The sequence below is a fragment of the Teleopsis dalmanni genome, chromosome X (assembly GCF_002237135.1).
Source record: "Teleopsis dalmanni isolate 2A chromosome X, ASM223713v2, whole genome shotgun sequence".
Taxonomy (NCBI): Eukaryota; Metazoa; Arthropoda; class Insecta; order Diptera; family Diopsidae; genus Teleopsis; species Teleopsis dalmanni.
Window position 1 is genome coordinate 48609082 of NC_051848.1, and position 26148 is coordinate 48635229.

The 26148-nt window shown below is 29.3% G+C and overlaps 1 protein-coding gene across 3 annotated transcripts in view; it reads right to left on the minus strand.

Annotated features, from left to right (window-relative positions):
* The window catches only part of LOC119662515 (glucose-6-phosphate 1-epimerase), a 33306-nt gene extending 7418 nt beyond the window's left edge, over nucleotides 1–25888 (minus strand). For all 3 annotated transcript variants that reach the window (XR_005250795.1, XM_038072148.1, XM_038072147.1), the window contains exons 1-2: nucleotides 25088–25888; nucleotides 10787–10838 (exon numbers count right to left, since the gene is read on the minus strand). Coding sequence is in view for 2 of the 3 variants with exons in the window: in XM_038072148.1 (XP_037928076.1) it covers nucleotides 10787–10838; nucleotides 25088–25163 (128 nt within the window). In the remaining variant the exon portion in view is untranslated. The remainder of the gene's footprint in view (nucleotides 1–10786; nucleotides 10839–25087) is intronic.
* Nucleotides 25889–26148: the final 260 nt, after the last annotated feature.

Below are 26148 nucleotides of genomic sequence, written 5' to 3' on the forward strand. Positions count from 1 at the left end.
TTCAAGTCATTATTGTCTCCCAAATGTTTTCCAGAATAATTTTTAATTAGCAGAAAAATAATAAAACCTTTAGCAAAATTTGGCACATAATTACTACATAATTCTACAAACAGAATAGCATTGAAATTTAAAAATAAAAAATAAAAAATTATAAATAATTAATTCAATTATTCTACAGCTGATTTATGATTTCGTTCCAATATAAACACAGCAAGTGAATTTGTTAAGAAAATTTCCACAGCCTAGTAACAAAATCGGCACAAAAATGTGCGAACATAAAAGTCAAATACGGCTTTGGGTCAGTTGGGTAAAGTGCGTTAACTCTGAGCTTAAAATTTGGCAGGGCACGAGTTCAATACTTTGTAATTGCAGCCTCAAAAACAAAAAAAAAAAAATTATTTACGAATAATTAAATATAAGAATTATTTCCGATACCACTGATGATGGGTATTTGGCAATACTCGAAACAGGACAGTCAAAAATTCAATTAATTAAAATAAAAAAAAATGAATTTTTGTTGTTGTAGTTCATTACTGTTCAAAAACCTCTGTACATAGTTAATGTAATTAATATTTTAAATACATCCTTCTCAAAATTATGTAATATCTTCGTTAATGTAAAATAGGTTTTTAATTTATTTATAAATATTATTGATAACCAACCATAAAGGCCCTAGATATAATATTAGGAATTTAAATCACAAACATTTTTGATGTGATTCAGATGAGTGGTTTGAGGATACGATTTTAACCATTGATTAGTAAAACAAAACAAATATTTCCATTGATAAAAATGTAATTTAAATTGATCAATAATACATTTTTTAAAACTTGTTCATCGATATGTGAACACACTCTTCTGATAGAAGAAATTTTATGTGAGAAAATTTTCTACTCAGACAGCTGAGTAGAAAGTACTGCAAAAAATAATTCAAACCTTGTTTCTAATCAAAAATATGATCATTTTTTCAATATTTTAATATATATGTGATAGCAAACTGTCTCTGTTTATTGCCGAAGGCTTTTATAACTTTTTTATTTTATAGATTTTTTTTTGAAAAGATTCAAATTTTTATATGCGGTTTAAAATCATTTGTACTTCAGTTTTAGAAGTACTCTTCGAACTAAAAGAAAAAATTATTAAAATTTTCGGAACTTAATAGAAACTATTTATTTGGTAGAGATGTTTCGGAATGTGGTGAACTAATAAAACAAAACGTTTTAATAATATTATTTTTTATTATTATTTTCTATATCTTGATTCACTTAAATTCACTTTTTTATTAATTAAACATTATATGAAAATATTAAAATTTTTTATTGATTTTTTTATTTAGGTTCGATTTAGTCCCGTGTAAAATATTCTAAATACGAACATTTTACTGCATTATCGGTACAATTTAGAATTTCCCTCAATTAGAACGCAAATTAGATCAACTCACACACGGTGTAATACATCATTGAAGCATTGAAATTTTTAGTGATGTGTGGCAATATTTTTTCCAGTACATCAGATAATTTCAATACAATGCGATTGTTGTTGAGGATTTTATGTTTGGTAGTCAATACACAAACCTTTTTCAAATGTTGTGAAGATTTGCATTTTACCATTATTTAAAAAAAAAGTATTTTAAAAAGGCTTAGGTCTACTATACTATAATAACAAAAATGAATTAATTAATTGACTTTTGAGTATATTTTCTTTCCTTAAGCTTCATCTTTCATTAAGAATGCCTTTATTTTTAATTATAAATTATAACAAGGAACCAGCCTGATTATTGACAGACGGAAGTACGCACGATACGCCAATATTCGAGTAAGAGCAGTGACAGAAATAAATTTTGAAAAATAATTTATGTAGAAATTTATTAAAATTTGCCAATGAATATTATATTAAATAATAAGAAGAAGAAAAAATTTTTTAGTCTTAGTGAAAACCTTAAATATGTAAACATTTCAATTTACTAAGACAAAAGTAGTTTGGCAAAGCCTTTTATTATCTATCCAGAATACAGTGTTCTATTAAACAACTGTTTACATCGCATGATTCTTTTTTATTAAAATTAAAACGCTAATTTATTGTGTAATAATCTACCAAAAAAAAGTCTAAAATTAATATTTATAAAAATTTTAAATTTTAATTTAAACATAATAAAATTATATTTTGTTTATTATTTGGAAATTTAATTTATTATAAATTAAATAATAACTTAATTTAAATTGATCAATTTTTTATAGTCTTCATTAATTCTATCAGAAGCAAAAGGTAAATTTTTGCTTCTTTGTATGCAAATATGTTTTATTTTTATTTTATTTTTTATTTTTGTTTTTATTTTTGATATTTACTTTGTGTATTGGTTGCGCTGCTGGTACGTACGTATTAACTATCAGGCAGCTAAGTGTAAATTGGGTTGGCAATTGAAAAATCACCTTTATACTATGTTCCCATTGCCTTCATTAAACCAGTTTATTTGATTTAAGTCGCTAATAAATCAAACCGTATACAAAGAGTTTTTTTGCTTTCCAACTTAGTTAAGGATAAATTGAAGAAAATCACACCAAAACAAAATTTTCCTAAAGGGAAATGATCGAAATTTAACATATGTGACCAATAAAACAAAATGTAAATAAACAAAAAACAAACAAAAGACCAGAAAGTGTTTTTTATAAAAAAATATTATATACAATGTTTTTTTGCACTTTCTGCGTTTTCCATGATCAATTAATTCATTTCTGCTAGCTATACAAAACTAAATGTTATCTACTAACAATTGAAATGTCAACAAACAAAAGCTCTCCTAGAACTTTTACAGACACATAACAGCTCTTTCACATGGATAAATCAACTTATGTCAGTGGAAATTTGATTAATATAAATTGATTTAGCTGCAATGGGAACATGGTACTAGAAAGCTTATTGATAAACAGGAATGTTATACGGCTCATACGAAACAATTTTAACGACAGTGTTTCTCAAGGTGGAAACTAATGTGCTTAATATTAAAAGTCAGCTTCTTCAAAGGGGTTGACATTAAACGTTAAAGATAAAAAAAAACAAATTTTTAAATAAATATAAATATATTTTTTAAATAAGTATAATTTTTACCTTACTTTTTTCTCGCAGTTGGATCTTTACGAATGAAATTGTATCGAACTGATTAATTAAGTTTTAACATTGTTACTGAAAGAACAAATTTTGAAGGTGCTTTTTTTAGAAAAAAGAATAAATATTTTTAGCTTGAAAATGGCTGACTTAAATAATTATCATGTTAACATCGCGAAATTGTCAAATGAGTCAAAACTGAAGGAACTATATCGCTTTCAATCGAAAAAAAAGTTAATGCTCACGGTTTTCATAGATTACAACTGTGTTGTGCCAGAAAATCAGACAGTCAACATAGGTTATTATTTGCGTGTAAAACAATTAAACATTTCTAGACTAATGGATTTAGTGCCACGACAACGCACCTTCACAGACTGCCATCTTATATTGTGAGTTTCCGATGAATATCTTCGAGTAGCCATCGAATTCCACTGATTTGCCACCTTCGATTTCTTTCTGTTTGAATGACAAGAAATCACTTCTGGGCACATTTTTTAGCAGCCGTGAAAAGATAATAAAAAAATTGAAGACGACTCGCGTAGTTATACAAAAACCCAATCATAAAAATCATTTCGAGAATTGGAGGAATTGTTGGCAAAAGTACGTTTCAGTGGACTATAGATTACAGTACTCTGTAGAAGATAATATTGATTATCATAATTAAACTTCTGTTTTCAATTTTCTGAATAAATTCCTGAAACTTTTTGTTAAAGGTGGTAACGAACTTTTTTTGACAAAAATATTATCGAATATGCGATAAGTTTATTTCTGAAAAATATTAGAGAAAATGCGATATTTTCGCTATATGCTAAAATAACAAAATAATTTAATTTATTAATTATTAAAATTTCTGTTAACATTAATCTAAATATCCAAATAATATATTAAGTTAGACTCTTCTTGCATTGCCCAATTACTTAATAGAAGACTCCTGGTATCCTATAAGCTGTAGTTACAAACTGAAATCAGTTCAATACATAACAGAAGTATTTTAAAAAATTTACAAAATATATCTAATTGTCATCATTAAATTTAAAAATATTTTTCCTGTTTAACAAAATTTTAATTTTTACATAGTTGTTTTAATGTTAACGATGTAATTTACGAAAAGAACATTATTTTGACTTTAGGAGGCTATACAAAAGATACTTGGTCTGTTTGACTGCTGTTATATGAGAAAATAAGAGACATGAGAAAATTTCTACAATATGTGAAAATCTACCTGGAACCTGAACTATTTGAACTTAAAGAACTATTATAAACAAAATTTATATAATACCGAGGTTTTTAGGAAAACTAAATTAAATTGAATATTTATAAAAGTTTTTTATGCAAATACAAAGAAAACATTAATTATTCTGTTGTCTTCATATTGTAAGGAATCTCGATATCAACATACATTGTGACCGAAAGGTTTTCGGAAGTTCTCATTTAAAATTCGCGCGCTGTATATTTTTCGATATTTTAAGTTTATGTAGTTTGGCAGCACTTTCCTTAATTACTATGCCAAAAATGAGCGCGATCTGTCAGACAGTTCGTTTACGGCAGCTGTTGAAACCAGTTCCCCTCAGTAGTGCGTTGCGAAAAAACAATGGAAAAAAATATTGAACAAAGAGTTTGCATCAAATTTTGTGTTTCGAACGAAATTTCGTGTGCAGAATCGTTGCGAATGCTACAAAAGGCTTATGGGTAATCAGTTTTATCGAAAACTCAAGTTTATGAGTGGTACAAAGCCTTTCAGGACGGTCGTACGACCGTCGAAGACATGCCGCGTTCTGGACGACCTTCGGCCTCTACCACCGACGAAAACATTGAAAAGGCAAAGGAAATCGTGTTCCAAAATCCTCATGTGAGTGTTAGAGAGATAGCACGAGAGCTAGGCATCGGTCGTGAGAGCTATCCGCCGTAAACGGCCTCAATTGTGGAAGGATAATTCATGGATTTTTCATGACGATAATGCTCCCTCGCACCGAGCCAACATTATCAACGATTTTAAGGCCAAACATTCAATAAATACCATCAAACAGCCACCGTATTCACCTGATCTTGCACCGTGTGACTTTTTCCTGTTTCCCAAACTCAAATTACCACTCAGAGGAACGCGTTTTGAATCCATAGAAGACGAAAAACAGAATTCGCAGAGGGAACTCAAAGCCATACCGGAAAGCGCCAATAAAAAATGTTTTGATGATTGGAAGAAACGTTGGCATTTGTGTATCGCTTCTAATGGAGCATATTTTGAAGGAGATAAAATAAATATTGATGAAGATTAAGAATTTTGCGTTTGTACATTGTGACCGGAAACTTTTCGGTCACAATGTAGTAAAAGTTATGTAGTAGAAAAATAACCAATTGAAAAATCCGCTTTTTACTATTATATTCTGAATAGACCCTTTTAAAAATAATTATTAAAAACTTTTTAATTTTCTAATGACAATTAAAATCATATATGACATATAATTATGATAGATTTCGGTACTTTCAGAGATTTTTGATTGATACTCTTTGGCTACGCTACTAACATCTTACCTGAAAATTAAGATTATCTACAGATTTAAATAAAAAAAATCAATTGTTTAATGTTAAGTTGTGAATGTAATTAAAATTATTACGTTTAAGATAATTTTTTATTTTATATGCATTACAAATGAGTCACGAAAAAAATATACAACAAATATTAGAAGAACAGTCCCATACATTACAACCTACTGTCGCTACTGATATTAATGAGAAAAATTGTAATATATTTATGGCAACTAAATTGTAATTATGTCTTCCATTCATTTAAACTAAATTTACCTCAAAGTACTTTTTTTGTTATGTAGAGATAGGGTGGTGCTCACCTAAATGCAGTGTCATTACCTCAAATTACGTTTTCTATTATTTTAAACAAAATTTGCCTCAAAGTAAAATTTTGATATATAAAGCAACGTTTCTCATCCGCAGAGAATGTCATTACCTAAAATTATGTTTTTGAAGCAAAATCTGCCTGAGATTACTTTTTTGTTATACAGAGCAGGGTTTCCCAAGCGCAGACGACAATGCCATTAGCACAGCACTACTGGTTCGTAAAATCTTATATTTTCGCCTTTTTTATTATATATATGTATATTCTGGGAAGCTGTTGGTACCGGTCTCTTTATAAAACAAACACACTGAATTTTTTTTCAAACCATAGTCCGTTTTGGATTCTGAAATACTGACGTAGAGTATAAAATATGCATGTATATAGTAATATTTAATTACTACTAAAAATCTCTGATTAAATTTTTTATTTCGTATGTATGTAAAAACATAGTAATATATGCATGTAATTGTACTCTCCTCTTTTGAAATTAGAAGGTCCTCAATGGCTTTCATTCGGAAGGCGGAATGTCTTCTGTTCGGTTAGAATCGATTGCAGCACAAAAGATCAATCATGATCGTAGTGTTCTGCTCCGTTAAGAACTAGTACCCCGTTTATTCCTATTCTTATGTATGTAAATGAAAATTGTAGTTTTGAATCTCATAGAATCTACTATATATAACTATACATTTTTTCCATTAGAAGTGGAATCTTCTAAAGATGCTGTAAAAGTATGCCCGATTCATACTGTTCGCTATCACCCTTTCTCGGCTTTACGCAAGTACGATGCTCTTGCATATGTCAAACTTGCGATATTGTACGCCTACGAACTAACACTTAAACTAGGTGCTACTTCTCGAGACTATACAACTATACATGTATTTAAGTATGTATAATATATTTGAATATATTCCCTTAACAAATTTTACTATTCAGCCAAGATTAATATACGCTGAATTCCAGTGCGACCATAATTGAATTATCCTCTTTTGCATTAGCTTAAACCGAGAACATCAGAGTACAAATACCGAGTTAAGTTTGGCGACACAGTATGACAGACGGAACACACAATGATAGAAGGAAAGAGTTTTCAAAATACAATATTTAGACAATAGGACTGGATATTATTCTTGGTAGACTTAAACTCTTTGCCAAAACAAGCAACATTAACGGCACTGAGTAGGGCTAATCATTGTTCAAATATGAAAATATATGTACATACATATGTATGTGTATGGCGGTGTACATAGATGGAAAGTATGGACTATAAAAACACAATTTCTTGATTTACACATATTTACTGATGAAGCAAACCGCAGGCATTGCTTAAAATATAAAATACAACGCAAATGCATATACATACATACATACATAAGTAAATATCGTTTTTGCCGCCAAAGTCCTTTTATGCTATTGAAGTTTTAGTTTTTGCTACTGCTCCAAGTTGTTGTTGTACGCTTTTTGTTGCAGTGTTTTGTTGCTTTTTATTTTCACTTTGTTGAATTGTTGTTCTTGCTTTTGCAACAAAAGCGACTTGTTTTTACGCGTTCAAAACTAAAAACAGCAATACTACCACCAACGATTTGCCGTTAGTAGTGTGTTGCAACATTATAGAAAACTATGAAATGTGTAATGAAGAAAAAAAACTGAACAAAAATGAAAAAAACTGAAAATAACTGAAAACAACCAAACTCGCAATAACAAAATGTGCAAAAAACTATTTGTATGTATGTTATATATAATCATTGATACAAACATACATACATATATAAGAGGAAGAAAAACAATGTAAGAATTGTAGAAGTAAGCAGTAAGCAGTAAGCATTAAAGTATGGAAGCTCGACGAAGCAAACGAAATACTTCCAACAACAACAAAGTGTACAGTACCAAACACATTGTGCGAGAAAAAAAGCTAAAATCGCTTAGAGCGGGAAAAATGTCTACACGTTCACTACTGTAGAACCACCGAACATGAAGAAATGAGTGACTTAGTTTTGGATATTGCAGGATTTATCGATTCCTTAAAGCTTGTGTGTAACTCCATTCATAAAAACGTTCACATTGTTTTAATGGAAGAAAGAAAAACTAAAACAGAAAACAAAAAACAAAAACACAAAAACACAAAAAACAAAAGCGCAAATAACAGCAGCGAAAAAAAACACATTGACACACACAAACGAAAGCAGCAAAGCAGTAAAGAAGCAAAGAACACGATGATGCCGGCACAAAAGTTGGGTCCTCTGTCCTCTACGAGGTGCTAGGAGGTGGCGCATAAATAATGATAGCAAACTTGATGATAATGATGTTTTTTCCAAAAGCTTATAAGTTGTAATGAGTAACAGCAAAGCAAGGTAGCGAAAGAGCTATGTTTGTTTTTTATTATTGGTGGGTTGTTAGTTTGCACATTATATTTATCATAACCTGCCGGTTTCCACAAATTCTTTCTTTCGTTGGGAAGTCCTTGCATTTAAAAAATTCATTTTATTTCGTTATCTGTACATTAATTTTAGTTTTTACCTAATATTTTTGTTAATTTATTCTTATTTATTGTTATTGGTTGGTTCGATGGAAAACATTTTACCGAAACAAAAAATATTATAAGTGTTCTATCAATTTTCAATGCAACTGAACATTTTCAAATGTGTGCGTCCTATTCTAAATAATTTATTCCATCATATTGATTAAATATAAATTTATGGTTTTGGAAAACAATCAGTTAGCTTCATTTACACTAGATATTTTTGAGGTATATATGTATGTATGTAGAATTAAAATACATTGAAGTTATTATACTATGTTCAGACCGTCAAATTTCCTTAATTTCGTAAAAATGAAATTAAGTTAATTTCGAAGGTGTTCATACTGCCCCAAATTAAGGAAATCGTTTGTTTTTTTTTTTACAAATCGAATCTTAAAAATTATATGCTCCAAACACCATTTGTATCCGGAAAATTTTAAAAGTTTATTATTATAACTTACTAAACCTATATAATTTTATTTTAAATTAATAACAGTTAAAATTTTTCTCTATATTCAAATTTAAAAATTTGCATTACTTTCAAAATATTTTCCCGGTTTTATTAAAGTCTACTGTCATTGACATTCATTTAAAAAACATGTCACTTTTTCGTTATCTCAACTTTATCTGTTGGTTAAAATTTATCTTACGCATTGCATTTGAAATGTCCCTTAATTTCAACCTTCGTTTCAACGAAATTAAGGTCGTAATCTTTAATTTCGTTCTAACCTTAAAATTGAATTTTGTATGGAAAAAAAAAATTAATTTCACCTAAACAAAGATGTAAATAAGATTTTTGCGAAATTAAGGTGTGTCTGAACATAGTATTAGTTTTTATACATTTTAATTTGCAACTTTAGATTGTAATTTTTTTTATACATGAAGTTAAAAATATATTAACCAATTTATTTAAAGCCTGACACTAGCAGTCCAAACAAATTATATACGAACTATAGACTAATTAAAAGGAAATTCGAATATTTCCTAAGACAACTGCTGATGAGTACTCGGCAATACTTGAAACAGCATTGTATGGTCAGCTAAATTTCAATAAATTAAATAAAAATTTTTGTCCTTGTCTTTTCTTTGCTATTCGAATCAGTACAACTTTTAAATTGTTTCTATTCATCATAAAGACGCGTCACTTTTTTTTTATTACAGGGTTAAAAATGCATATTAAAGTTTACTTTTTTTGGGGTCAGTTATACAAAAGTCTACGAACGACCAAAATTTCTGTTATCTGATGCGTTCAAAAACTTTTTAAAGAAAGGCATTAGTAATAATTAAGTTTAAATGAGTCCAACTCCTTGCTCACGCCTAAGACAGCGACATCTCATTGAGTGATGTACCAGCTGTTTATTCTGCTATCGAAAAAGAATATACGATACCTGGCGGTGCAAATGAGAGCAAAACGAAGTATATATCGGCTAATAGTAGAAATGTGCGTCATTGGGACGTCGAGCTGGTACCACACTACAATGATTTCCAATTTGTCAAGCATCTCACCTATTTTGGCATCGTCAGAACTAAAAACAACAATATTAGCCTGATGATCAAACGAAGAATTACAATTGCTAATACGTGCTAGATGAGCTCAGTAAGTAGTTGCATAGAATGTTATCACAGAATAATGACGTAGCACTTAGAATTTTCTATGGAAAAGTTCCTCGTAAGCTCTGTGGTCCTATACGGGTTGGCAACGATTACCACATCCAAATGATCCACAAGCTATACGAGCTTTATTACAACATTGATATAATTCAGCAAATTAACATCCAGCGGCTTCATTGTATTAACTATGTGAGAATGGATGACGATGTAATTGAAAGAAGAATGTGTAGAGGTAGATCGTGTTTTCGGTGAAGTGAACAAGTTAAGAAAGCTGTAAACGTACTTGATGAACGATACTAAAGAAGATGTGTATTTAGCAGAGGCACCTGAAGGGACATGCTACATCATGCCGAAACCCGGTAGGGGGTTGTTATGGACATTTAAGTAAGTCCAAGTAAACAAGTAATATTTTAAATATTTTGAAGGTTGTTATTAATTACAAAAATATATGAAAGAAATATGAGTGCATCCCACTTCAAATTAAGTGAAAATCTCTTCATGTTATCTACGTCAGTTTAGTCGGAAAAACACTACAACTAAATAATCTAACATAGTTTTTAATTATTGGCTTTTATTTTAGAATTACAATTGTTTAATAGATAGATAGATAATATTTAATAATAACAATATATTTTTTTTACAACACTGTAGTAGTTATCGTATTAATAGTTACTATTAATACTATAGTTTAATTGGTTATTATAACTTACCTTACAAAAAGCTGTTCCTGATTGTTTACACGCCAAGATACCACAGTAGCACCTTAAAATGAAAAAAATTTGCAATTAAAAAATTGAAAATAATTGTATATAATATTTTTGCTAGTAACATTCTAGTAACATTATTTTTATATAACTTTCAAAAATGACTTTTACACGATATATTTCATCATACAAATAATTTCATATTAAGTAATTATCCATCCAATAAGTTGATAAATTATAAAAATAATATAAAAATTTACTATCTATATTCTTTTTTGTTATTTGACTATTATTTTAACTGGATATTAGTGAACACATATTAAATAACTTTATAAAAGAAATATTATTTACACAATTAATTAATTGTATCCTTTTCATTATATATAGATTGCTTGTCTTTAAAACCATATTGGAGTAGTCCCCTCGTTTTGGACTGCTTGTACAAGCTGTAAAAGCTTCTTTTTCTTAGTTGACCATTACAGATGTGAGTCGTCTTCGGCCGCGTCGAGTAGCCAGCCCGATCAAGAAGGGAGGGAATGAACAAATATGGTAAAGTATCTGATTGCATTTAACTTGGTAAATACCAGCGCGATCCTTATCAGTGTTCTCTATAAGTTAACACAGCCTCTACTTGACCCCCTCTGGATAGCTACAATCATCCATTCGTAGTGAACTAATGTGTGCAGCGAAATCCTCCTCATGGATATATAAGGTTATGAGTTATACTTGGAACCCACCATCTAAAAACACCTTTCCAATGAAAACGAAGAGTCAGTCTCGGATAAGGAAACCGTTTACTGTTGACGACACACGCAAACGTCATAAGTTTTAATATACCGATACTATTATATAAACAAAACACTCGGGTTTACACATATACATATGTAATACTTGAAATGCAAAAATATTTTAATTGCGTTATTAATATAACGCAAATATGTTTTTTTTTTATATTACAACAATCATGTACTTATTGATATGCAGATTATATTAGAGGCTTTCAGCGCTTACTAATCCAATGAATTATTAGAGTTCATATATGTTATCCGATTATATTATAATCGTCAGCAAATCTTATGTTGTTTATTAGTTCGTCATTTACTTTAATGCTCATGTTATTCAAATGTTGTCTTAAATGACGCAAATGACATTAGACGAATCTAGAGGAAAAATGAGACTGTGCTTTACCACCTAAGTGTGCTGGTAGTAATATTTCATAACAAAAAGAGGATCCAGGGTGAAATTGCCACTATAATAGGTGTGTAAAATTTTGAAAAATTTGTAGCATAATAAATCAGATAATTATGGTTAGCATTAATCAGTATTATATTAGCAAATTTTAAACAAAAACTTTTAATATTTTGAACAGATATTCACTCTAGATAGGACAAACGATAATATCCCAACACTGATTTTATGTTATGATTCCGGAAGTTAACGTAATTAAAAAATACACTTATGATTGAGATTTTGATCTCATTTTCATTTCAGTATATTCCTTGAACCTAGCCATAAGATGAAAAATATATTATTAGAATGTTTTCCACGGGTTATCGTATGTGACTTTTCGGCACATAGCAGGTAATAGGTAGATCATCTCATGACGGATGTTGAAATATCTTACACCGTCGAGTTTGTGGACTTCGTAACCTTACAAACACATGTTCAATACTGACAAATCACATAATCTTGGAGATAAATTCACATCATCAAATACTGAAATTGCACGTTAAGAAAATGTATTATCCAATAAAGTCAAAACAAGACTATACTGTTGAAATCACGAAAATTTAATATCTACATATATTCAATTAACAAAATATTGGGTATCATATAACTCAGTGATCAGATTATAACTATTGACGATTTATGTCACACCTTCGTCATTTTCAAAATAGTGCCACAACATACAGCGACTTTTGTGGTCTTTTAATAGTTACTTATAAGTTTTACTTATAAGACATATCCACTAAACGACATATCTACTAAACCACATATCAACTAAACTAGATATCAACTAAACGACATATTCACTAAATGACATATCCATTAAACGACATATCCATTAAACGATACATCTACTAAACGACATATTCACTAAATGACATATTCATTAAACGACATATCCACTAAACGACATATCCTCACAACTAAAGAAACCTTAAATATAATCAATCTTTTTATGTTAAATTTTCAATCATTTTAATTTTTTTCTATGTCTTAGGAAAACAGTTCTGTTTGACATACATATGTAAGTCACTGATTCAGATCAGTATTACTCGGATCAGCATTAAATCGGAATCACGATATATGTACTCGTTTTTATATGCAATGGCTTCTAATTGTCCAAAACACTTACCTCTGACTAAGACGCGTGATTATCTCTAATAACTTTCATAAATTAATAATTAATAATGTTTAATTTTTTTTTTGGCAGTTATTTTGTATGGACTACACAGATTATGATCAGTGAATTTCAGCCATTTATTGACTTTGTTTGTTTGGAAAGTCTATTATTCGAAAAAGTCTCTGTGCAACCAACAAGCAGTTATATTTTATAAAGTTGATATTATGAATTTGTGAAAACATTTAGAAAAACAATATACAATAGGAGTAGTATAAGTAAATATTTATAAACTATATAACTTAATGTATTTAAAAATAAATTATTTTGATGACGCTATTGCCACTTGACCTGTTTAATAGATTGTATGAAAACTTATGAGAATAATGATTTTTAGACCGACGCAATTTGTAACGTAAAACGAAAAAGAAATAAGCATATATACACATATAAAAAAATTTATTTTTTCAATTGAAATGCTCTGTAAATAAATATTATAAGTGCAAATTTTAGACACTCATTTTTTTCTTTCTACAGTCGATTCTCATATGATATAAGATTTTGAAGACTATTTGCAACAGATACTTTTGGCAAAAATAAGGGTTTGACAAACAAAGAACAAGATTCGAACAATTACAGACACATAAATGTGTAAATTTCGTCCCACGTTTAAATCCGAGTAGGTAATTTTAATGACAACAACGGACAAGTTTTGAGTTAATTTTTTATTGCAAAAATAAAGTAAAAATGGAAAAAGATATGTAAAAAGTATGTACAAAATTTAAAAATATATTAATATATGTTTCCATATAATTGCAAAGCTAACAATTTCACTCTACACTCATTCATACACGAATTTAAGATTGAAAGTTATATGTAAAGCTTATATATAATAACTATAACTAGAATAACTATAGCACAAATGACTGGTCTTACATCTAACTCAAAACCTGTAAAAAAGTGTCTAAACACCTTTCTATAATAGATCGTTCTTAAAATCCCTTTCATACTATTGTCCTAATATCTAGCATTGATACATCAATATTTACCTGTAAAAGCTTATTTTGAAATAGTGGAAGATCATGATGTAGACCCAAATTTAAAATGTTAGAAACTATGAAACCATAACTGAGATAACTGAGATTAATAATATAGTTCTATAGTTTATATTAGTTATATATAGTATTTATTTTTTGACAAATTTTTACGAATGGAAAATATAGAACATATTGTTATATATTCTATAGTTTATATTAGTTCTACACAGTATTTATATTTTGACATTAGATTTTTATTAATGGAAAATATAGAATATAGTGTTCTATATTCTATAGTATATATTAGTTCTACACAGTATTTATATGTTGACATTAGATTTTTATTAATGGAAAATATAGAATATATTGTTCTATATTCTATAGTATGTATTAGTTCTACACAGTATTTATATTTTGACATTAGATTTTTATTAATGGAAAAAATAGAATATATTGTTCTATATTCTATAGTATATATTAGTTCTATACAGTTTAGTAGTAGCAAAAACACATGCAATATTATGAAAACTAAATAGAATTAAAATCATCATTTTTTAATGAGATACTTGGCAATATTGAAGTGTTCTAAGTGTCACAATTTTATGACAAATATGGTAAAACAAGGAATTCAGTTCAACTTCTTCCATGACGATTCACCAGATATCGATTGTTGAGATTAATAAATTAATTAACTAAAGTACATACTATATAGATTGTCCAGATATCGGAGTTTGAGGTTGACAATATATAGATTTGATTACACAATCAAAAAATAATCAAGTCATGTAGCGGTAATCAGCATATGGAAATTTTACATTAATTATGCAAGAAATAGTTAAAAATAATCGTTTGTGTTTATTGTTGGTATGTTTCATATAACAAATATGAAACTTTAGAGCCTTACGTCTTGAAAATTAAAGTAAATCGATATAAAGCGTAGTGAGGAAAAGTTACTCAGAATAATCGATTTAACCAAAATCAGTAGACTAAGAAACTATAATTGTAACAGATACCGTTTTTTAATCTGATCATTCTCAAACTGTACAACATTCAGTCGGAAATCGAGAAGTGGCGATGTCTGTCAAAAGAACGATGTTTCATTTACTGATCATTTTCTTAAAACTTAATAATATTTTTAGTACATAAACCAAAAAAGGAATTATTTTTTTTAAACAATATACAAGTGTTTGGTAGTAATAATATTCAATATATAAAAATCATTTATTTTAAAATACATCAAAAATTTCTTTGACAACCAGATTTAATTCTACATTACTGTTATCTCTCCTCAATTAAAAATATATATAAATTAAAAAAAGTATTGCATGAGTGAATTAATAACGTAATTATGTACATATAAAGGAAATAAATTAATAATTTAAATGAAGTTTCAAAAGTTTGCTTAATTATATGATATGTAATTAACTAATTTTGTAAAAACTTCCTCATCGAAAAACTATATTTGAAGTGAAATCTATATCATCTATATTATTTAGCACTACACTCCAGTGTGAACCTTGGCCTCCGTAAAGAAGGTTGAGTAGCGGACGTTGAAACTATATAGTCTATTTTAAATTGTATATACTATAAACTCTTTATATAGTTACAAGTTTAGTTATATAAGCTTCAAAGTGTTGAAGCATTACACTGTTCGCGCAGGTTAACTATACTCAAATTCGAAAATTTTAAATATTCCAACATATTCGAAATATTCGTACAGGAATTTCATTGTGTTTCATTCTCAAACATCATTACATGTTCGAACATATTTGAGCGGCTCATTCAACCAAATTCTCAAACACGAACATACTCGAATATAAAAAATGTAAGACGTCCCAAAAAGTTCGATTAATACTTAAAGCACAAGTCTATAGAAACATGTTCGTGTCCACAACATGTTCGAACATATTTGAGCGGCTCATTGAACCAAATTCTCAAACACGAACATACTCGAACATAAAAAATGCTCGACTTTTCAAACAGTTCGGTTTATACTTAAAGCACAAGTCTATAGGAATGTGTGTAGCGCAATTAAGCTGAACCCAAATTATTAAAAATGATGCCGATTTCATAGCAGATAACTTCGCAACTAGAAAATTAATCAAAATAAAAAAGCAAGCTTATGTACTCGTACGTCGAGTATGTGGGTAAATATATTGAAGTTGTACTTATATTGTTATTGTGACTGTAGTTGTTGGTTTTTTTTGTTGTAATAATTATAACTGCTCATAATAATATCACATCTATTGACGCATATCAACACAAAAAAAAATCAAAAAATAAAGTGTAAACGTTCAAGCGCAGAATTTCCTAAGTAGACTACGTCAATTTGGAATTATTGTAAAAGAATTGTAAAATTCAATTATACTTTGTATATTCAGTAGCCACACACTTGAATGTACATAAGATAGAAATGAGTACGGCTTGGCTTTGGAAATCTTTCATAGCCTTCAAACACACAAAAGTGTATATCCGTTTATTTTATTTCATATATAAGTAGATCTATATAGAAATCTTATGCGGTTGAACCTATGATTTTCTTTTTCTGCATAAATATTTAATATAGTCAATTTAAATTCAAATCAAAAGTTTCAACATAAAAACTTATATAAATAATATAGACAAGCATTTATTCCTACTATATTCAGGTCTTAATGGAATAAAACAAATATTGTAGAAGTATTGTATGTCTTTATATAAAAATATAAAAAATATATTTTCTATTTACAAAGTATATACGGCAGTTCAAAAAAAAAAAGTAACTAATTTTAATCATTTCGACAACTGCTTAAGATATTATCATAGACAAAAATCTTCGGATACCCTTTTCTCACCGATCTGACTGAGCTGTCATCCTGTAATGTTAGGAACCTGGCCAAGTTTATAGAACTGTCAGGTTGGTTTTTCTTTACCTAATGAAGGAGTTGCACCTTTTTCGGCGTTGGCTGTATACTGATTTAAATCTTTGTACGTACCAATGCTATTCCTGTGGTACTGCAATGGGCCATTAATTGAGCTCAAGTGGGTTTTTTGGAAACAAGGCCACCACGCCAACCTACTTACCTACCTACCATAAACAATACAATGTTTCAATTTGAATCTTAAATAACACTCTTTTAAATTTAAATTTCTAATAGCTTGCTTAAAAGATTTTAATAACTATGTTTTTATTAATGTTTTTATTAGGCGATTGAAATGTTACTTATTCAAGTGACCATATCTTTTTTGTGTGAATTTATTTTTTAATTGATTCAAATTACAACAATTTGTGGAAATAATTAAAATTACAGAATCCATTCATTCTAGTTCGATGTGGCCACCTTTTGCCTTGACGATAACCTTTAAACGGCTAAAAAAATAAGTTGCATGCTTCACGAATGTGATCTTCCAGCATTTTGACCTATTTCTGTTCAATACCTTTCTTCATACATACTGGCATATTTGTAAGTCTTTATCTTTTATCTGGCGAACTCCAAAGCATTATGTAAACGAAATGCAATGTAGAACATGATTTTTTAATCAATCTTGGTTCACTCGAACTTTAGGAGACGGTGCCAAGTCTTCTTGGAACGTACATGGTCTATGACCGAAATGATGCGTGGCCACGGTTCTAAAGTAACTTCCAAAACATTTTCTCAATAATAAATAGTATTGATTTTGTCACCAGACTCAATGAAAACGATCGGAGAGCGCCCATCGGCGGTCACAGCCGAATGAAATGGTAAGTATCGTAAGATAATGTGAAAATAGAATAGTAAGATCATGTAAAATACTTAAGTCTAACAGTAAATAGAGAATAAACTTGGGTAGAGAGTGGCCAAACAACTAATTTGTAATACAACTCTGAATACTCTAAAACTATTTTTTAAACTACTTTATATGCAAGTAATTAGACTTAAACTACATTATGGTTGTGTTTCTTATGACAATGTTGCTCCTTATACACAATTAGAAATTTTTACTTATCAAAATATTGCATTGAGACATGTGCTAAAAGCACCATAGTATATCAGAAATGAAGATATACATAAAAATTCGTGGTCGAATTAAAGACAGAGCGTTAAAGTCGTTTGATTCTAAGCATGCTCACACTTCTTCAGAACTGCACTCACTTAAAATAAAAGCAATATACATATATACCATTAGGAAAATTAATAAACTTCAAAGTATATTTCTATAAAATCGCCTGAATAACTTATCTTCTTAATTCAATGGAGCACTTTCTACAGTGGATCACCCAAGCGGTCGCAAACACTATTGAGTAAAAAGTACTTTAAATACTAATTCACGTTTCATCAAGCAAAGAAGAAGGAATATACGTTTTTATTGATTAGATAGCAACTGTAAGTACCCATATAATAGATAATTACATTTTTTATTATTTAAATTATGTATATTAAAAAAGCAGTGTTTGCGATATAGAAATATTTAAATATTAACACAGCACTTCAGGCAACTAGTCCTGAATTTAACATATCCTAGATTATTCAGACAATTTAAGCCTTTTTCAATTTGTTAATGCAAATCAGGTTCCCAAGGAAATAGAAATTTTTAAAATTATGTATTTGCTATAAGGCCATCGTTATTATTTAATTTCATTTAACTTTAAAAAAAAAAAAAAAAAAAAAAAAAAAAAAAAAAAAAATGTACACAATTAGTTGTATTGATAATTACATACGGTAGAACCTTTCAACAATAGAACCTTTTGTTAAAATTGGATGAAATTTGGACAAATAGGAATGGAGTTGACTTTTGATCAACTTCTTTTAAAGTGATGGATTAGGTTTTAACATTCCAAAGTGAAAGAAATAATAATTTATATGTTTTAAACGAGGCAAAAAACAGCAATCCGTTTTTAATCCCTAACGAGCAAAGTAAGATTGATCTATTTGATCCATGATCTATCCATAAAACATTATTAGAAAAAAATATTCTCGTTTAAAAAAAATTAAAATATGTATTACCATAAAAATAATAAAAAGCCTTTTTCGAAAAGTAGTAAACCACAACAACAAAAATTAATTTCTATATTATTTTAATTAACTGAATTTTTGGCTGACCATACAGCTGTTTCGAGTATTGCCAAATATCCATCATCAGTGGTCTTAGAAATAATTTTTATATTTAATTATTCGTAAGTAATTTTTTGAGACTACAAGTATCAGGAATCGAACTCGTGTCCTACCAAATTTAAAGCTCAGAGTCAGCGCAGAAAAAATTGCGAACATAAAAGTTAAGTACGGCTTTGGGTTAGGTGGTTAAGGTGCGCTGACCTTAAGAGGTGCTTTTAGTGCGTCTCACACTGTAGTTTCGATGCTTTCCACCTACTGCAAAAAAAAAAATATTCTTTGACTAGTGACATACAAACGTTTCCAGGACTGCGATGTTAATTTTGTATTGCAGACAAAGATTGGAAATATTAGAACCTGTACTCCTAAAAGAAACTACTCCTTGTTGAAACTCATTGCGGGCTACAATAACAACGTTAACTATGTTTAAAATTAAAAGCCTTATCTACTTTTAATAATGTATGTAAATGTAAATATACATAAAAATCTTACTCGGCGTTTACACTGGCTAGACTTTGGCAAGATTTTTATGTTTGAATGCTAATACGTATTATTTTCGAATTTTGGCTGCGACACTAAAAAAGCAAGTGTATGCAAAAACCTTGCCAAAATCTAGCCTGAACAGCATATATTATTTGAGTAGTTATACGTTCGGGCAAAACGAAGTATATGTCGACTACTGGAAATGTGCGTTGCTCGAACGCCGAGCTAGTAACTAGTGACTATACTTTTGAATCTGTCAACGATTTCATTTACATTGGCGCCGCCGTAACACACAATAATGATGTCAACCTAGAAATCAGACGAAGAATCACCATTCCTAATAGCTGCTACTATGGGTTCAGTAGTAAGCAGTTGGGATGTAGAGCTCTCTCTCTCTCTCTCTCTCTCTCGATAAAAAAAACTTACGCTCTTCTTGTGTATGGCACAGAAGCATAAACATTATCACAGAATGATGAAGTACTACTGGGCGTGTATGAGAGAAAAGTTCTTCGTAAGATCCTTGGTCCTCTACAAGTTAGCAACGACTACCGCATACGAATATATAACGAGTTGTATCAGCTTTATCACGATATTGATATAATTTAGCGAATTAACATCCAACAGCTTCGCTTGTTTGGTCATCTCGTGAGATTGAATGAAGACGCTCCAGCGAAAAGCGTATTTGAAGCAGTAGCTGGAGAAAGAAGACGTGAAAGTAGACCGTGTTTTCGGTGGAGTAATCAAGTTGAGGGAGCACTAACCGAATTTGATGTACGATACGAGAACAGGTACGCACGCAGCAGAGGTGCCTGCAGAGACATGCCGCGTTAGGCCGAAACCCAATAACGGGTTATTATGACTAAAATAAGTAAATAAGTTATACGTTCTAGTTAAAGAAATTTATTTATGTTGCAAATTATTTATTTATTTAAATTTATAGTAAGATTGTTTTTTATGAACAATTGAGTAATGTTAATTGAGTAACGATTTTTCAACTGTAATGTTTAACATCATGCTCCGTTCTCCATAAATACAACGCTTTCCTGGAAGAAGCTTTTATCGTGTGATTAGCATTTTGTTTCTTATGGATAGGTTTTATCTCGCTACATGCCTATTTCAATAAATTCTAATTGAGTTAAATTCTGGTTCAAGCTTTACAGCTATATGTGATTGTTGGTCCAACAATTATGTTATATACGTTGAGTTTGATTTTTCAAGACAACAGTTCTGAATTAAAAACGTTGAGATATGTAAAGTACAACCTATTTCTTGCTATTATACATGCAGTCAGATATACTATATATTGTAAGCATGTTAAAATAAATATTAACCAATTTTTATATTAAATGATCTACGTTACTAATTAGAAGAAATTAGCATGTACTTTCTATTGTTATAGTTAGCACGGCCAGTTTACAGCTGATACTGAGGGTCACAAACGCAGCAAGAATTTTACTTCAGTTGACGCTCTTCGATAACTTGTTAGAAATCGGCAAACAATATATATAGTAAATATCAACTCCACATTTATAACATTTGTTTTAGCACGACGTTTTGATCGGTTGAAGAGCGATTTGGGCATGAGTCCCAACATTTTTCTCTAAGAACTTTCTCAGCTTTAAAAGTTAAGCACTTTGTTAAGACAAAGTTTTCTCCTTAATTCCAATATATGAGTTTCTCGCTTATAAAGCTTTTGTCCAAATTACTCCAATTTTTCAACTATTTTTTGTATGAACTCACTTCCCCATATTTATGTTTAAAAACCGGAATATATCTCTTATAATTTCCAGGTGTTAATTCCTGATACTTTATTATTTAATTAATTTTTTTATTATCTCACAGATTTTATTTATATTATACATATTAGTTTTCCTCTCAGTCTCGCGCGGTATTAAGATAAAATGGTATCGAATATCACTTACTTAATTACTTTTGAGAAGATAGTTAATTGTCAATCCTTCTTGGGAGAATGTAAATATTAATCTATGGTTGCTATCAATGTTTAGCAATGACAATAATTATTTCTTATGTGTATTCCACTTTTTAAAAAATGATTTATTTTAAAAATTGGTTTTAAAAAGATAAATTTAGTTGGAATAGATGTGCAATCGCTTTACTAAATTTTCTCTGACTGAACACTTGATAGGTTATTAGACTCAAGATACAATAAAAAGTTTTTTTAATGCAAGAATAAATAATTAACTGAGATAAAGTATTACTAATAGCTGTTGATATATGTAAATTAAAGAGCTTATTGTATTTAAAAATTCATCTAAAAAAAAATGCTCAATTATTAAATTAATTAAGTCAGTGAAAATAAATTAGAACGTTTTTGTTTATTTTTTTTCCCCCAGCAATAAAGGATCTATTTTAGTAGGTATTATTTTCAATATAACAGAGTTCCATTATAGTAACTATTCTGTAAGCAAGTATTTTTTTATTAAATAATGTTTAGAATATCAAACGCAAAGACTTACGTTCGAGCATTATTTATGTTATTATTTGTGGGTTTACGAGTATCCAAAACAAATGTTCAAGAGAAATTGTAGATTGCAATAAATGCAAAAGTACTGGGAAGCTAAGAATGATCTTCAAATATAATTTTTTTAACATGTAATACAGGCTCTGGAATCGTTAAAGATCGTTTAAAAATCAAGTAGAACAATCATTTTAACAATCAGATTGGTCTGTATACATACTCCGGAAACTTGGAAGACTCCGGATTTACAAAAACATCCGATTTTATTTTCCTCTCCGGAGACTTTGTTTACTATCCGATTAATCGGATACTTCAATTTACTGCAAAAATATTGAAGTAGCATCATGTTCTAGAACGTCAATTAATGGTAACAGCGACAAAATAAAAACATTAATTGATGTTTCTGAAATTACTTAGTACTATTTTAATGTACTAGTTACATTTAAATGTTGTTGTTGTAGAGTAACCCACTGAGACCTGCTTATGTAGTTTATTTGGGAAGTGTTGAACGGCCCTTGATCTTCGAGGTCGACGAATGGCTCCGGTATGTAGACCCGGCCATTCTTGAAACCTGTGGAATCCACTTATTTGATTGCTATTAACTACATATTTCCCATAATATAGAACATTTGCAGTTTTAAGTACTTTCATAAATAGTTTATTTTTAAGGTAACTGTTGAACCTTAACCTTATGGTTTTGGAATAGGATGGAATGTTTCTCTAAATTTACTTTAAGAAATTTTTTTCTATGATTTATTTCTATGAAAATATTCAACGATACCGTTCCCAGAAATATAATTCTATGTGTTATTTATAATTCATCTATTTTTAGTCTCAGTTATTTCTAACAACACAACAGTTATAGACACAGATAAGCTTACATTTTACCCATCCCATAATCCATTCTCACTTCTAAAAAATCCCCTTTAGTCACACACTACCAATACCTATCCACAACTATCCCCCGCTTTCATGTTATCTGCTTTATAGATCCTTGCGGGCTACAATAACAACAACAGACAATCAATTATGGATGGATTGATTTGTTAAGCTAGATTTTCAATAAAATAAGTCAAACTCATATAACTCGAACTTCTATAACTCGAATTTCTCTATAAATGGGAAAGTCGAACTTTTATTTTAAGTATGAATCCTTTTGATGTTAGAAAAAGTCCCTTTTACCAAACCAAATGTTTAATTTTTTCTTTTTATACTGCTCCTTTGTCTAAATGCCAGTAGCTGGCTTTTGAGCAAGTTCATAGAATTGGCATTTCTTCCGCTGAATATGACCTCTAAATTGAACTGTTTGATCAGGGAGTAAGCACTAAAGCGTATAGAAGTATGGATTCTATAAATCATGTAGCAAAAGCTTGATATATTGAGATATTGTTACTCAAACGATAGCGGACTGCTTTAAAAAAACTGGATTTGGCAAATTTTTAACATAGGACGAACAGGATGACATTCTTTTAGTTTTCTTGAATAACATTGATGAAGACCGTGAATTGATGTAAAAGTAAAGTAAAAATAAAGTAAATAAAATAACTTTCAATGTTACTCTTAACAATTATATTATATTGACCTTGACAATGAAATTTGTTCATCAAGCTTTCCTACAGATGACGATATTATTGAGCATTATAGCTTTGTATATATCTCATTAGAGTGGATCCAATTCTAAGTACAACGAAAAGTGAGGGTTCGGATGAAATTGTTAATCAGCGTTCCAAGAATAAAGTAGAGGACTTATTCAAAATTCTTAATTTTTTTATTTTTGCAAATGAATGATACTATAACTGATGATCACTATAAGGCTTTAAATAAATGGGAATCTCTTTTTATTAAAAATAAGAAGAAAAAAATTGAAATCCCAAACCCTAATTTTTGAATATTTTATTTTTATATTTGTATTTGATATAAATAAATAAATAAATATCTTAAAATGTGATTCTAGTTTAGTTTAAATATAAAATAAAAATATTTTCTAACTTGAAGTCTCTCTCTATAAGTCGAACCTTTTTTTTGCAAAATGGTATTTGTTATGGAAATTTGACTATTTAGAGATTTTGGAAAATCTCCTTCATTATATTATATATCTCAAAACATATATCTTGGGATATATTTATAATAAGTGTATTATAGATAAAAAAATTAAATATAATTACAAATAGAGTAGCTGCAATAATTATTATTATATAAATTTTATTTATACATATAAATAAAATGAATAATATAATCATAAATAATGTAAAATACTATATATATCTCAACTCATACAAAGACTTGAATCCACTAAATCACTTCTTAAGAATGAATGGAGAAGATTTCCACAGCATTGTGAAAACTTTATTCCAGTAAACAGGGGAGAGAGAAAAAAAAATAGACTTAGTACCTAGCGAGTTAGAACTCATACATATATTTTAGGATATATTAATATTATGTGTATTATAGGTAGAAAAATAAAATGTAATTGCAAATAGAATGGCTGCAATAATCATAAATATATTATATTTCATTTATACATATAAATAAAATGAATAATATAATTATAAATAATGTGATCTAAGCTACACAATTGAGAATATCCCATTCACCATTTGGTTCTTTGATATTTCACCATTTGGCTATTTGGTCGAAATAAATAGCGCAACTCAATTCGATTTGTTTGTTAACTAACAAGCGTTAGCGGCAGACTATTAACACTTTGTAAGCATTGTACTAACAAAAGGCCTTTCCCGCAATTTGATAAAAAAATTAATTTATAATTAAATACTACAAAAACATAAAAGTAGAAGCGAACACAAAAAATAAAAAACCACTCTAAAGCAAAAGAAAAAAGTTAATTTAAAATTTGCAAAATGTTCATTAATTATGATTAATTGTTAAAAAGCTCACCATGCAGATTTATCGTGCAGGTTGTGTTGTTGCCGCGATCCAATACCACGACACTCGTAGCCGCTGCTGCTGCCATGGTTGTAGAGGCGCCGCACTGACTTCGGCGAGGCAAGGTAACTGTATATGATAATTCCAATATACCCGAAGAGCAGGCTTATGATTTGCTGCTTGGCTTCAAACTAAAGTTATACTTTGTTCTTAAACGCAGCAGTAACGCAAGAAACTAAGGCACAACTTGCTAGCCTTGAAGATTTGCCAAATAACTATTTGTTGCGTCCCCCACTCAAATAAAAAATATATTCCGTTTGCTTTCCGTTTTTATATTTACAAACATAACAATCGAAAACATTTGTTAAAAAAAAAATTAAATTAAAATTTGAAGTTATATGAAACGAAATTGACAATTCTTGCTAACTGCAATGACTGATGTCTATTCTACTTAGCGGTAAGCCGCCAAGTGTAAGTACCCCGCATTCAAATCCAAATAGCGCAAAACAGTACATGAAGCTCACATAAGATAACTAAACGATATTTTATTTGTTATTCGTACAATTGTCTTTAAGTGAATTCGAATTTACTGAATATGTTCCATCATGTTATTATTATCTTTACAATTATTTTACTCTTTCTATTTTTATACAACTGTTAGTATTAAAAAAAATTTTTGCGTATTTCACTAAACACGTTCAAACGAGAAACCCACACAAACAAGACCCGCGACACGAGAAATCTACTCAATTGTCCAATTAGAAATGACATGCAAGACAATCATTAAAATTTCCAAACATCTTTTACAGTTGCCAATCTAATGTTCAAACGCAAAGGAAAACAAAAGAGGGCTGCCCGAAAATGTACTCTTCAACACAAAAACTGTACTAACGTAACAACGTAAAAACGTAACATTCGTAGTTTCATAACACATGTTCTTTTACGTGCATCACGTTAATATTGAATGAGATAAAGTAAATTGAAATTTCCTAGAGATTTTTTGCACTACACTAATGTAAATATTTATTTATTGCAATTATCTATTATTTTTGATTAAAAGTTTTCAAATTTAT